Raw genomic sequence first — 15,540 nt, 5'->3', positions numbered from 1 at the left:
CGAATTACATGAGCCATGTCAGAGGTTCTCAATCTTGATTACAAATGTCGAAATTGTACTGTAATATCGAATATAAGTGCAATTACATGCTCCTTACTGCACTCAAAATGAAATAAGCATTAAATTCCATAGCGTCTTTTGATAATTTCAACTGAAAGACTTCATATTTTTCCCACATTATGATTTTAAACATTCCATGACAGAAACAGAAACACATCTGCAGATGTCAACACGCTTCTCCCTCGCTTCTTCAATCAGATGTATTTCATGTCGAATTGTCACATATAAATCCATTCCATAATCACAACATTTCATAGGATCGACAAAAATACCAAAATCTATTCATTCCAGATCAAATGGAAACGTTGTTGCAATGCGCATTCATTCACAATATGACTCCACATTTCAATTTTAACAAGACACGCCATTTTCCTTCGAAACTTATGTCTAGCGCGCGATAAAGTTCAAATTTATCTGGGCGGAGTTAAGTGCGCAGTAATAACGTTGTTGTTGTGCAATGATGAATCTGCGCTTGTGTATTTAGTTTGGATTAGGACATACATTCAGTTACTTTGTTTCTTTTGAGTATTTTGTTAATATAATTAAGCATTAGGGAGAATCAGAAAATGAGCATATACTAAAAAGATTACTGCATTTATATGGGAAAATATGAACTCGTATTGTCGGATGGATATGCTGCACTCCCAAGGTCGTTCCGTATTCCATCCTATAAACTCCTTCACATTTTCCTATACAAATGAACTAACCTATAAATGCTACCATCAGGGTGCTGAAATGTTATATTTTATGAATGATGCGATATGCGTGTCACGTGATATCATAATATTAGACCACGTCGGTTAGTACCATAGTATTGAAATTTTATATTTTATGAATGAGACGCTATGTATGTCACGTGATATCGCAATATTAGACTGTGTCGATTAGTACCATATTATTGAAATGTTATCCTTTATGAATGAATTCAGAATAAGGAATGTTCTTTTTTAGGTCAGGTAAAATGAACAACAAAATTTAAATATTTGTTAGCTAGTAATCTACTGAGTGAAAGAGCAATCAATCATATTAGTCAGTAAGCATTGATATGCTGTTAAATAAAAGTCTTACTCCATGTGTAGTCTGTTGTATATGTAGTCTTTGAAACTGTTAGCAATCTCTCTTTCCTCTTCTTCTTTTACTACCTCCTCCTCCTCCCCTCCCCTACCCTAATCATCCTCCGCCTGTTTACATTTACTATATCCCCATTGTGCTAGTATTATATAGGAAAATCTTAGGGGCATATACATTACACTCAAAATTACTAGCTGTAGAAGTATGTATGTATGTATGTATGTATGTATGTATGTATGTATGTATGTATGTATATATGTATGTATGTATATATGTATGTATGTATGTATGTATGTATGTATGCATGTATGTATGTATGTATTACAAAGTCATCTGACAGTCCAAATAAATATATATTTCTACCTTTCTGAACTGAAAATATGTCACACAATCTGACTGCTTAGTAAAACATAGAATATAGATAAAAGTTATCTTAACTTGTGTCGCAAATGTGCCTCGTTGTGGATTAAATATACGATGTACATATATATTATGTCATACAGACAAATGTTCAAAATGGGTCTCCACAGAATGCGTTTTGTTTACTTTTTTCACCCTCGAAACCATGCATTGAACTCGTGGGTTGCCAGAGTAATTATAAATGATCCAAAATCACAATCATCTGGATGAAAGAGACTATTTCATACAAGTCATGCGATTAAAAGCCATATTCTGATTAGTTCTATCGAGATCATGATGTCGAAACCCGTGATCGCTTAAGATTTACACGTTTCATCACTTCAATTAGCAATACACTTTATGTCACCAATAGTTTGCCATACATGTAATAGCTTGTCATATTATAATGTTCACTGTTCAAGGTCGACGTCGTTTATTTTGATTCAGTAGAATTTTCTAGAAACATTTTGATGAGCCTGAATATTCTAGAGCCGCCTTCGTACAATATAAATAGAGAAGTGTGTGTGCAGTGTGTAAACTTGTTAAAGCAAAACAAGCAACAAGTAAGAAATTCGAAGGTCCTGCTAGATACGGATCACAAAGTATCGAACACAAAGCATCTTTAACAAGGTAAGTCAAGCGTAGGATTCAATTTTATACTAAGATATGCTCACAGGGGCAGATGTAGGAGTATAATTTCGATGGTGGGGGGTGGTGGTGGTGAGGTGGAATGAAGGAAATTGGCTGGACCGCAAAATGGAAATATTGGTATATTGTCAAGTTAGAAAAAAATCACATTGTAAGTGCACACACAGTGCTGGATCAAACCCTGTGGAGGCCCTTGAGCAGTCGAAATATTGCCACCCCCAGTGTGCGTTACGTGGCGCAAGTTTTTTTTTTTTTTCTCTCTCTCTTTCTCTCTCTCTCACACACACACACACACACACACACACACAGAGGAATTTTCACCTAGTATAAATTTCTTTTCTTACCACAGAGAGAGAGAGAGAGAGGTGAAAAGCTGGGGCTGGGCGGTTGGGAGCAATTGGTGTAATGTTCTTTACTCATAGGAACTGTATATCAAACAGTGCATACGATACTGTTTTTCCTTATTTTCCGACTTCATTAATGACCAATACCTAAATTCATTGCAAGGTTTTGAGAACTTAGAATCAATGGGTTACTGTTCAAAGTGAAACGTTATGACACAAAAACTTTAATGTGTATTCATACTCAATTTCCGAATCGTAATTCTATATGCACACATTATTTGTATATTTTATTGTTTTATACCAACACAGCAATATGGCATGTTGCCAACGGAAGAATCAAATATAAAGAAACAAATTAATTTTTTATTATCTAGTAGCGTGCAATATAAATGCTTATTTGTTTATTAATCTCTTTTACTGTAAAGTTCGGCCAAGTCTACTTGTTTTAAAGAAATCAAATACATTCCGCATCGCCATACCTTTGTAGCATTGTAATTTGATCGGGCATCGTATCACTGATTTCATTAAATTTCATTGTACAGTAGTATCATATTATTACGAATTGTATGTAATTTTTCATCACGCACTCGTTTCGCAAAACCCGCAGTAACAGAATGTCCAGTTAATCACAAGTCATTTTAGGTTGTTGTTCATTTTAATGATATCGGGAAAATCAGTCATTATGTATCCCAAATGTATATCCGAATGTATATTAAACTCACATCTTACGTTCAGGCATGCTCTGTACGTGGTTCCTAGTCTCTGTTATCAAGAAACAACTGTTATACCCGTTAGTACATAGGCAGTGAAATGCTGAGAAATGGTTTAATGAAGAAACCAATTATCGAAAACAAACTGTGCAGAAATCAGTATACATTGTCTGACAGTAATGCAGTATCAGAATGTATATCTAGAGATGATAAAATACTGAATGGTAGCTAATATATATATTAGTATTTAATAGTATTTATTAATGAAACAATATAGTTGCTCGCATATCACTATTTCAGAGTATATTGGCTAGCACCCGGGTGCTGAAATTTATATTTTATGAATCGTCCACTATGCTTGTCAAATGTTGTCAAAATATTACATCACATGTATTAGTACCAAAGTATTGAAATATTATCATCTATGAATGAATTCAGAATAAGGAATGATCTATTTAGGTAAAGTAAAATGAAGAACAAGATGTAAATACATATACAGATGTAAATTAGCTACTAATCTACTTAGTAAAAGAGTCAGAAATCTTTTCTTACAGCACGTGTAGTAATTTTTAGGTGTAGTCTCTGAAAATGTTCTCTCTCTCTCTCTCTCTCTCTCTCTCTCTCTCTCTCTCCTGTTTAACTTTTACTAAATCCCAATTGCTGTATTATCACATTTAAAAAATCTCAGATCCTCAACCAATAGCAAGATGTATGTATGTATGTATGTATGCATGCATGTATGTATGTATGACATAGTCATCTGGTAGTCCAAATAAATATATGTTTCTGCCTTTCTGAATTGACAATTATTCAGACAATATGATTGGTTTGTATAACGTAAGTGCAGCTAAAAAAGAAGGGAAAATAATTCGTACATACCACTGTTGAGAAACTATTTTCAAAATCTATTTATTGAATATCGATAAACATTTAACTTGATCTTTTTCGAGAATGAGCCACGTTGTTGACTAAATATTGGATGCGAGATATTATGTCATACAGACTAATGATAAAATTGGGTCTAGAGGTGTGTTCGCTTTTTTCTCTCAAAAACATTATGGATCTTTTGAGTTGCCAGAGTGATTATATTTGTGACCCCGTTGGTGGGGAAAAGGGAACGTATGACACAAATGATCATTTTATAAGTCATGTTCTGATTCGTTCTCTTGAGATCATGATGTCCAAGCCAGGGATCGCTTAAGATCGCTCGTTTCCTAACGTTCAGCTACTATTAAGAAGACAATATAGTTAGTTGCTGGCGTAGTATCACAGCATCGGAGTATCTTGGCGTAGTATCACAGCATAGGAGTATCCTGGCGAGCACCAGAGTACTGAAATGTTATCCTGTATGAATCAAGATGTATCAGAGTATTAGTGGAGTATAGAGCTGAGTATCAGGGCACTGAAATGTGATTTTTTTTAATGAACGAGGCACTTTGCTTGTCACATGATGTCCCAATTTCTGACCATTCTGACGAGTACCATAGTATTGAAATCCTCAATGAACGAATTCAGAATAAAGGAACGTTCTCTTTAGGTAAGGTTAAAAGAAGATGTAAATCGTTGTTAGATATTTACTGAGTCGGCTATAAATCGTCTTAGTCAGCAAGTTTTGATATGGCATCTATTATTTTAATAAATTTCTTAAAAGGTTCGCAATGTCTATCTCTCCTTTTTTTTTTTAATATCATGTTATGGGAGTACTGTGTATGACAATCTCAGATGAAAAGTAAGAACATCTCAGGCTGGTAAGAGTTATACTTATAAATAGCGTTTGCAGTAACTAACCATATGGCAGCAGGGTTGGATTAATGGATGTGTGTATGTGTGCGTGTGTGCTTACGTATATGGAACAAGCAAGCAATTTGAAGGCATATACTTAATCATCCGACAGTCTAAATACATATAAATTTCTATTTGTCTGAACTGAAAATAAGTCACACAGTAGAACTGGCTTGTATAACGTACGTGCATTGAATAAAAATGCAAAATTATTCCTACACATCACTACCAATTTCGTCAATTGGATGGTTGGAGAAACTGTTTTGAAAATTTATTTATTGAACATGGGGAAAAGTTTAACTTAAGTCGAGAATGTGCCACGTCGTTGACCAAATACCTGACACTTTATATATTATGTCATATAGTCTAATTTCAAACTGGATCTCTGCAGAACGCGGTGTGCTCGCTTAAAGTTTGTACGTTTCATCAATTTTAGCTCGCTATACACTTTATATCACTAATAGCTTGCCATACACGCAAGGCCTATATATATAGCTCGTCATATTATTATTATGTTCGCCTTTCAAGGCCGACGTCGTCTGGTTTAAGTTTCTAGAATTTTCTATAAACAGTTTGATGAGCCAGATTGCTCTAGAACCGAATTAGTAGTAATATAAATAGGGAAGCAAGTTCATATGCAGTGTGTAAACTCTTAAAGGAAAATTAACGAGCAGGCAAGACATTCGAAGGTCTCATTATATACGGATTACATGTGTCGATCACAATACTAAAAGATAAGTCGAGATTCGGATTAAATTTTAGTCTAGGATATGATCACACGGACGGATCCAGGAGTATAGTTATGGTGAGGGGGTTGAGGAGGAAGCGAATAGCCTTCATCTAGAAATTAAACAGTACACTTATCAGTAGAATTATCAAGAAATTATTGTATTAGAGCTGAAAAGAGAAATATTGGTATCATGTCAAACTAGAAATATTCCCATTGGAAGTGCACACTTAATTATAAGGACTCGTGTTGCTCCACTCTATAAGCGTAAGTTCTCTCTCTCTGTCTCTCTCTCTCTCTGTCTCTCTCTCTCTCGCTCACACACACACACACACACACACACACACACTACATATTTTCAGTGATTTCTCTCCCTTCGTTTTCGTATATCGAATTGTATCATACCAACACAGCAAAGAAAAAACAGGAACAACACATTTTATTTAACGACGTGCGGTACTAATTATTATTTTGTGTAAATTTCTATATTTGATTTATCTATTGATTTATTAATTTTTTTACCAAATGCTCAACTATTATTATTATTGTTTTTGTTGCTGCTGTTGTTGTTCTTCTAGGACACTAATAATACATTATTTTATCATCAACTGCTCAAGCAACTCACGAAAATAATGCTTTGTCTGAGTATCTCATTCGACTGAAATGATCTGTTTGTGGAATTTTCCATTCCGGTTCTTGCCCTTATTTAACTTTGTTATGTATATCTGATTTCATTTATATTTTATTGAACTAAATTGTCTGTTTGTAATTTTATTTATTTATTTATTTTAATTTTATTTTATTGCATGTCAAAGTAATGTAAATTTGTTTACAAGGAATTTGATATTTTCCAGAAAATTCAGTTTGACCTGAGTCTTTTCATAAACACCTAATAATAGAAACACTGTTTCTTCTTTTTGACTTGGTAAAAAAAAAAAACTTTCTATTTTTGTTTTATTTTCGGAGTAAAATGATTGTTTTGTATCAAGGTCATGCGGGGAGTATGTGGTTGTAGACTGTAAACAACCCTGTTTCGCAATTATGGGTTTTCTGAAATTGCGCAGTAGTTAAATTTACTAATGATGTTTAGAGAGACATTCCTCAGGATGGGCTTTACAGTGGAACGTGTTTGTTTGTGTACAGTTTGAAGTTATATTTTAATTCTTATTTAAATTATGTGGATTCTAATAGATTAATTCTTTTTCCTGGAAATATTTGAGTGCTCATGCAGAAGATATTTCTCTAAATTTTATTCGGAAATTCAAACACGGGAATATTATTGCTTGTGAATCAACAAAGAACTGTTGACAAAGCATCACAATATTGACTAAAGTATATGTCATCACCTTCCATTTTGGTTTTTTTGTCGGGACTCGAACTCAGATTTCATTTAAACATTTCATTACTTGGACTTCTAAAATTTAATTCGTGGATTATTCTTGGATTATTTTTGGATTTGATTCTTAAAACCGTAAGTTCTTATTTGTTTTCAGTTTTTGCACTGTTTTTCCAGGGAAATTATTTGTTAAATTTTTCAAAGCTTGTTGTTTTCACTCTTTCATTTGTTTCTGTTTATTTGAGCCTAAAAACCTAACATAAGATTTAGTGTTCACTCATTTCCATCAGCATGTAAATAATAATTCCTATTTGTTTCTGAGTTACTTATATTTTAAAATTTGGATATATTTATTAAATGAGAAAGTCTGTATCTGCATAAAGTTAGTCCGATTTGCCAACTATTCAACCTCGTAATAAATTAAATCTTCACCGCCGTAGATGTGCTTTCAGCATCGAAAAAAGATTGCACTAGAGGCCTAGAAAGATTTGACATCGGAAGTTAGCAGACTACTTACAAACCTTTAATGTTTCGATTGCCAAATATGTTGGTTTAAAATGAATGTTACTGTTCTCACGTTCCTAATCCCCCTTTGCTCAGATCATTGCTTGTCCCAGATATAGATGTAGATGAGCCCTCACTAAAGAAAAGTCGTATTTGTTTTGCTCATGATCAAAAAGAAGCGTGTTCAGTCGGTAAAGAAGGTCGCAGAATTAGAGTGACATAGGTACATCACTACATTTAAGGATCTTTCTCAACACACGTATCGGAATCCCATTTCCACTAATATAACTGCAGAATAGCTATTTGAGCCCCATCAATGCACTATTAAGGGACAGATGGGCCTGGTTATTTCTGTTCGGTCGATAAGTCAGTTGCAATTTACTACATATCTGCCACGCTGTATTATAGCTAGTTCAGGTAGAGAAATGTAAACAAACAACAGTGTGAATACAGATTGTATTTCGTATTATTATTATTATTATTATTGATAAATGATATCTTAAGATTTCGAAGCTTTTACTTCATTAGTTGATGGGTCTTTTGGAGTAATCCATTGTGCTGCCATTACTTTTAAAATGCTTATTGCTTCGCAAGATTTACATCATTTTTTCTATGATCAAATAGCTAGGCGAAAGTAGTCTTAAGTAACCTAGAAAGAACAATGTCTTTCGTATATCCGTGAATCTAACCAACCAATGAATGCAAGCATGCAAATAGCTATAGGATATTAATTATGATCAAATAGCTAGGCGAAAGTAGTCTTAAGTAACCTAGAAAAAACAATGTCTCTCGTATATCCGTGAATCTAACCAACCAATGAATGCAAGCATGCAAATAGCTATAGGATATTAATTTTGTATTTTTAAAGTGTCTTTTTAAATTTTGCTTTTACTTTTCTTCCATATAGCAGAGATAAAAGATGGCACGATTCTTAATTCCTACGTTCGGTGACTTCTTGGTGTACGACAACATCTTTGATGACATGCACAGAGAGATGACCCGTCTACAACAACATATGATGAGGGATTTCCGACACATGCGCAATGCTATGAATAGGTAAGGCATGCATGTTTCCTCCATTTTCTCATTTATTGCTTCATATATATATTTTCTTGGCTGATGAATTGTTTTATTTAATACGTGTGTTTGGGGATCTGATTGGCCGAGTGGTCTAAAGCGCTAACCGTTACGGATCACTGCCATCTGACCTCTGTCTGCGTGGGTTCGAGTTTCGGATTCGGCCAATGTGGGTATGTGGGAAAGCTTGCCAGTAGCTTCTCGTGGGTCGGTGGTTCTTTCCAGGTTTTCCCGGGTTCTTCCTCCGCCATTAATACTGGTCGCCATGTATAGCCTATCGTGTGCTGAAAAATGGCGTTGAACCCACAACAACAAGTACCTGTGTTGAAACACAACATGCGACATGCCTGTGGTTTGATGTCCCAGTGCTAATCCACACTATAAACTGCCACACTGCATACATCGTACCGATATTGTTCTAGCGTTGTGTCCAGACGAATAGTGCTCTGTAGACGCTTTGGGGTTTTCTTAGGTCGCACTGGACAGTTTATCTGGAGAATTTTCATCCGACAATGACCTACTGCAAATAAAATGAAAATAATTTTACACTGAAGATGCAAGTAAAAATGAACTAATGATTTTTGTTGAAAGCATGCATGTGAGATTTTGACTGCGGCAATCAGGTTAATTCCATTATACAACTGGTGGCTTTTATATTCAACCAACACTGCCACCAACCCCTCATTTTACTTTCAATTTCGATAGCAAAGAGCTATTTTGAATATTTTCCTGTGACATGGCAGCTAAAGGATCAGTATGTGCTTTATGCATGAAAAAAATTTACTAGTACTATAACAAATTAGCATACTTTTCATTACCCCTCAACCATCTCGAGTTTTAGACATTTACCTCTGTAGCAGATATACGTAAATACGTGTGCCAAGTCGGTTGTTCATTGGCAGCCCAAGTTACGCATTTGATTTCCAATGCTAGTCTAACTGTGACCGGTAGTCACCAAACAAGCCAACCCATTTTCAAGCCTAACACAAATTAAATCTAAACCACATTAACTATTTAGCTTCTATGTGAATTTATAAATGCTAGGCTGATGATAATTAAGTTGATGTGTTCTACTTTAAAAATTAGGGAGGTGTTCAAATACGAAATTATCCAGCTAGACCTTAAGAATTTATGTACCAGTTCGATTAGGTGAAACGCTTCTCAGTTTCAAAACTTTGGGCAGTTCTTAATAAAATGAAACCTCAACATGTGTAAAATTCACAGTCGTTTGTTTCCTATGATGTATGGCAGTTATCGATGATCGAGAGCCGTGATATAAAGCAACAGCTATGATACACGTTTTTACTTTCATTTTACTTTCCACACTTAAACCTACAATTTTCTTATAACAAGTCAATGTAATCATTTTTCATAGCTAATATATTCTGTAGTGTTAGTGCCTGGTGATGTCAATGATATCTGACAGCAAGAATAGTACTACTTATGAAATCTCCAAATGTAGCAAATAAAAGATGTAAAAGAAGCTGATTCTCTTGTAAAATAACTGCAAGACTTACATGCTATGTACTTAACAAACTATGAACGATGCACATCATATGAACGATGCACATCACATATAAAATAACTAGAACTCTCTCGTTGATTTCATGAGGAAGGTCACATCTATACTAGAACAGAAAAATCTGAGGTTGACTGTAAGGGAGACAACTCATCAGGTAATATAAAATGTAAGGTAAACTGAAACACATCATTTGGAAAACTTAAATGAAATTGTATACCCAGATTAATGCCATCCGTTGATAAGACAACATTTGTGGATAATGTATTTTAGGAAGAATAAGAAGGTTACCTTTGCATCATTTTCATGCTCGCCAGCACATATTGTTGCTGAAGCTGCTATTTAGAAAAGTTTGTTTAACTAGAGATTGTAACCTGCACAGAATCAAATCTAAACCAAACGGAAACTCATGAAAAAAAAAAGGGAGGAGACAAAGCACAATGTAAATAGGAACATCCATTTCACACAACTCACCAGAAACTCCAATGAAGCTGATGCAGATAACATGTTCCTGTGAAAGCTCCAAAATAATTGGTGCGGCTGATTCCCAAGGAAATCTTTGAGGTTATCCTGACTAGCACTGTCACTTCGGCAGGTGTGCTCTGATACACCCTGAGGTCTACAAGAAAACAAAAACATGAACTTCTTATATATAGATCATTATATAAAAAATGTCTCTAAATAAGATGAAATATGTGTATTGAAACATTACATCATCAGTAGACATGTATATAAAAGCATTAAATTAAGGCAATCATCATTATATTAGGAAAATGTACTTAGTGTGTACTGAAGATATTGATAAACTGCATAAGTATGTGAAATACTTGAATTAAACCACCTTTCATGAAACTTATAAGGCTTTTGTTGTTCATTTGAAGACTGGATCAGAAGCAATACCTGGTAACTCTAACATAGTTGAGTTAACTCCCTTCTTCTACTATGATTAAGTGCTATCAAATATATAGAAAGTGCATGTTTTGGTTTTCCTAACGATGTCAAATTAAAGACATGGAGGTAATAAGGATATAATTTATGGCACAGTGGATCACATTTGACAAGACTGAAAAAATGACACCGGTTCTTAAGGTCATGCTAGACATTTTATCTGGAGAATTTTCATCCGACAATGGCCTATTGCAGAAAAAGGAAAATAATTTTACACTGAAGATGCAAATAAAAACAAGCTAATGATTTTTGTAGAAAGCATACATGTGAGATTTAATGGACAATTTATCTGGAGAATTTTCTTCTGAAAATGACCTATTACAGAAAAATGAGAACAATTTTACACTGAAGATGAAAAGAAAAACAAACTAATGATTTATGTAAGAAGGCATGCATGTGAGATTTTGACTGCGGCAATCGGGTTAATTCCTTATACAATTGGTGGCTTTTGTATTCAACCAACACTGCCACCAACACCTTGTTACATTCATTTTTTAAAGCAAAGAGCTATTTTGAATATTTTCATGTGACAAGGCAGCTAAAAGAATCAGTATGTGCCTTAAACATGAATAAAGTTCACTAGTACTATAACAAATTAGCATAATTTTCATCACCCATCAGCCATCTCGAGTTTTAGATATTTACTTCTGTAGCAGACATACATAAATACGTGTGCCAAGTCGGCTGTTAATTTGCAGCGCATTTTATCTCCAATGCTAGTCTAACTGTGACAGGCAGTAACCAAACAAGCCAACCCATTTTCAAGCCTAACTCGGAGTAAATCTAAACCAAATTGCTTATTTAGCTTCTGTGTGAATTTATTAATGCTTGGCTTATGATACTTAGGTTCATACCTTTTACCTTACAGAATAGGGAGGTGTTAAAATACGAAACTACCCATTGAGGTCTTATATTAGAAAATAGAAGCGGAAACGTGTTTAAAATTCATGTAAACCATAGAAAACTAAACACCAGAGCGGAGGTCTAGCTCAAAGCCCTATTTCTGTTATGTGAGCAAAAGGAAAGATGTTACGCCGGTCGTATCATGTATTAATGACGCTTCTCTCTTACCCTTTAATTATATGTGTATACAAAAAGGATTGATCTATATGGCACCGATCATGGATACGTGATTTCAATCATACGTCTTTTCTTTGTTTGTGGTTGCGCGGGAGGCTGTGTTAGTTTAGCTTCTTTCAACATTACGTTTATTCCGGCTGCACATATATATACTATAAATAGAGATTGTTTTAAATATATTACCATTTAGTTGAAAGTTTTAATTTTTGCGTGGACATGAATTTGTAGTAGGAGGTAGAACTGTAATGGAAACAAGTAATTTCCTTCAGGAAAGGAAGGATAAACTATTTTTTGCTGATAGCTGATTGATCATTTATTCTATGTTTGGTGCTGGAAGTCCTTCTGTTATTCATTACAGATTGACACCAACCATGACTCCATCCGACCACACGAGCGACCTGGCCCTTAGGGAGCAGTTGCAGCTGATTAGGGACCCGATCGTCACAGAGGCTGATGGCACGCGACGAATGAAGGTTCAGCTGGACCTCAGCCAATTCAAACCGGAAGAGATGAATGTCACTGTCAAGGAAAGACAAGTGACGGTACATGCAAAGCACGAGGAAAAATCCGACACCTCTCACGTGTATCAGGAATTTTCCCGCTCTTTCGTTGTCCCAGAGGGCGTGGATGCTGATACCCTGACGTGCTCATTGTCACGTGATGGTGTTCTCACAGTGACGTCATCTCCCCTGCCAATGGTTGAAGCACCAAAAGAAAAGAAGCTGCCCATTACACAGGACAAATAAAGTGCTACTTTGAGTTTTGAAATCAATGCTAAAAAAAAAGAAAGGTCGATTGCATCGATTTTTTTATCAAACTCGCCAACGTACGTTACGAATAGGTGGAATGCTTCTGACTTTATTTCACAGTAACCTAATCAAAACGCAATAATCAGTCGAAGTGTTTAACGCTCAGACAAGAAAACGTGTTGTGCGTTTTATTATGTTTATGAGAAACATTGTAATAATATTACAGTTAATACTGGCTTTGAATGAAACATCGCCATCGTGCAAAACATTCGATTAGGAGTCAGTTTTTGTGCCCTCTAATTTTGTTATAATTCGTTTTGTTCATATCTCGTTTAGTAATACGGGAAAAACACGTATATCAAAAATGACATGGTAGTAAGACATACAATAATATACGACCTCCCCATTCTTAAAGGGGCACAAGATCATTCTGATGACGTAATAGTATCATCACTGAGTAACACTGAGTAACACCATGGGCCTAGCTGGAAATTATGATGTAATTATAGTATGTATCGGTGTCTGTTTTAACCAAATTTAGAATATTAATACATTGTGAAAGTATATGTTAATACATTGAAAAAGTATATGTTAATACATTGAGATAGTATATGTTAATACATTGAGATAGTATATGTTAATACATTGAGATAGTATATGTTAATACATTGAGAGAGTATGTGTTAGTCCCGTCTGTACTAGTGATTATTATTATATGTGTATCTCATCATGAATGATTTTCAATAAATCTTGATTTTAGTAAATGAAACGTCGCCTTATATTGTATTATCCTGATACTTTTAGCTCTCCTCTCTCGTGACCTCTCTAGAATTGGAATCGCTTAACTATGCAATACTTTCTTTCCACGTCATATCAGTAGCAACTGGTATTTCATAAAGGTGTGAGTTGGTATTTTATTTCACATCTAACAGCAAGAATATCTATCTTCTAGCTTTGTAGCTTTGATGATTAAATTGACGATGAAAGGCAAGAACAATTTTAAACAAAATAAGAATAAGTGGTAGCATCCGCTGGAAAGAAATGCTTCCTTTTTACACTTATCAAAATTATTCAATCTTTCCTGCACATAAAGTGCCGTAAATCAACTTTCGCCTGTTAATTATTTTCGATTACAACATCCTCAGAAATGTAAATCAATGCTGTATTCAGAAATTACCCATTGCATTTATACATTAGACATAGGAAGACTGTCAGATTCCATTTCTTTGTATGTTTAAAACCATTTCTCAGCAGCAGGTAGGCAACAATGGCGGCCTGTAGGAGTGGTGGAGGAAAAAACCGATAAGAACGAGCGACCCACGGGATGGTACTGGCCGTGTTCTCGCATACCCACTTTGGTCGAGCCAGCGACTCGAATCCGTGTGGACTGAGATGGGATGGCAATGACCGGTCACTCTGACACACGGATTACATTCAAAACGTACCCATGCTGAAACGTTGTATCTATCTATCTATCTATCTATCTATATATCTATCTATCTATCTAATGTATCTAATCTAATCTAATCTATCTATCTATCTATCTATCTATCTATCTATCTATCTATCTAATCTAATCTAATCTAATTTAGCTAACATTTCTTCATTCCTTATAGAGTTGATTTGCAAATAACACCTATTACAATACTGTGCTGAGTTATTCCAAATAATTTATTTAAATGGCTCTCAGTATCAAAGTACATTTCAAATTCCAAGACGGTGTTGCATAATGTACGGAAACTTCTCTCGATCGTTCAAACAAAAACAATGTAAAACCATCAATTCCTATTCACAACTTACTGAGAGGTGGTATCTACTGAGATAGGAACTTTCAACAGATAAAACTTCGCAATAAATGTCGCAATTTCGTGCATGACTTAGCTTTACTTTGAATTGGGTGCGTTTTTAATTGGGTACGTTTTGATTTGGGTACGTTTTGACCTGCTTTCGGCCAACCAGGGCCCGATGAATAGTTGTATAAAGGATGCTTTTTAATGGACGTAGGCCTAAAATTTATGATTTTCAATTTTTTTTATAGAAACGAACATTCAGATAAAAGGTCCTAGAAAAACTGACACAAGAAAATAACCAGACTACCGAACAAGCATAAAAGGGTTTCAAAATCAGACTGTTTAAAGAAAGAATGGACATCCACAACTTCTCTTCCCCCCCCCCCCCGGGCAAATTCCTTCTCATAGCAAGACATGTAAAGAAGGTTATGATACAAACAATCATATCTTCCATGACTATTCTTTTCATAACAGATACAAAATTGTGCACACAGGTTTAAAATCGAGGAATGATTTCACGTGTAGTGTCTGTTCGCCATTATTTCACATTCTATAGACTATATCTCCATCATAGTAGTGCCAGCGTTAAAGGGAATTTAAATGAGTAAGGCCCAATAAAATGGTATGACGTGTACATAGTCCTGTAGAACGTTATTTAAGATCCAGGATGGCTGTAGGCAGAACGATCGTAGAGCTCTATCTTAAGTTGTCCATTATGATGAATAACGATTATGCACTGAAAATTTTGTTTGCAGATAATGATTGATTTAGAAGAAATTTTCAAGGATGTGTTAAT

General features: G+C 34.9%; 1 protein-coding gene across 7 annotated transcripts; it reads left to right on the top strand.

Moving 5' to 3' along the window:
• The first annotated feature begins 1,985 nt into the window (after positions 1-1,985).
• LOC149793152 (alpha-crystallin B chain-like) lies at positions 1,986-13,723 on the top strand. 7 transcript variants are annotated; one of them, XM_089967081.1, is made up of 3 exons: positions 1,986-2,160; positions 8,492-8,637; positions 12,564-13,723. In XM_089967081.1, exons 2-3 carry the CDS (start codon positions 8,501-8,503, stop codon positions 12,949-12,951), a joined length of 525 nt encoding a protein of 174 aa, XP_089823207.1. In that variant the 5' UTR covers positions 1,986-2,160; positions 8,492-8,500; the 3' UTR covers positions 12,952-13,723. The 7 variants fall into 7 exon arrangements, with proteins under 7 accessions (XP_089823207.1, XP_089823202.1, XP_089823204.1 ...); XM_089967076.1 differs by having other exon boundaries at positions 1,987-2,160; positions 8,489-8,637; XM_089967078.1 differs by lacking the exon at positions 1,986-2,160 and adding an exon at positions 5,550-6,008.
• Positions 13,724-15,540: the final 1,817 nt, after the last annotated feature.

Source organism: Sinohyriopsis cumingii, chromosome 8, assembly GCF_028554795.1.
Source record: "Sinohyriopsis cumingii isolate HCF-2022 chromosome 8, ASM2855479v2, whole genome shotgun sequence".
NCBI lineage: Eukaryota > Metazoa > Mollusca > Bivalvia > Unionida > Unionidae > Sinohyriopsis > Sinohyriopsis cumingii.
Note: the sequence above shows the minus strand (reverse complement) of the source record. Positions and strands in the feature narration are given on the sequence as shown.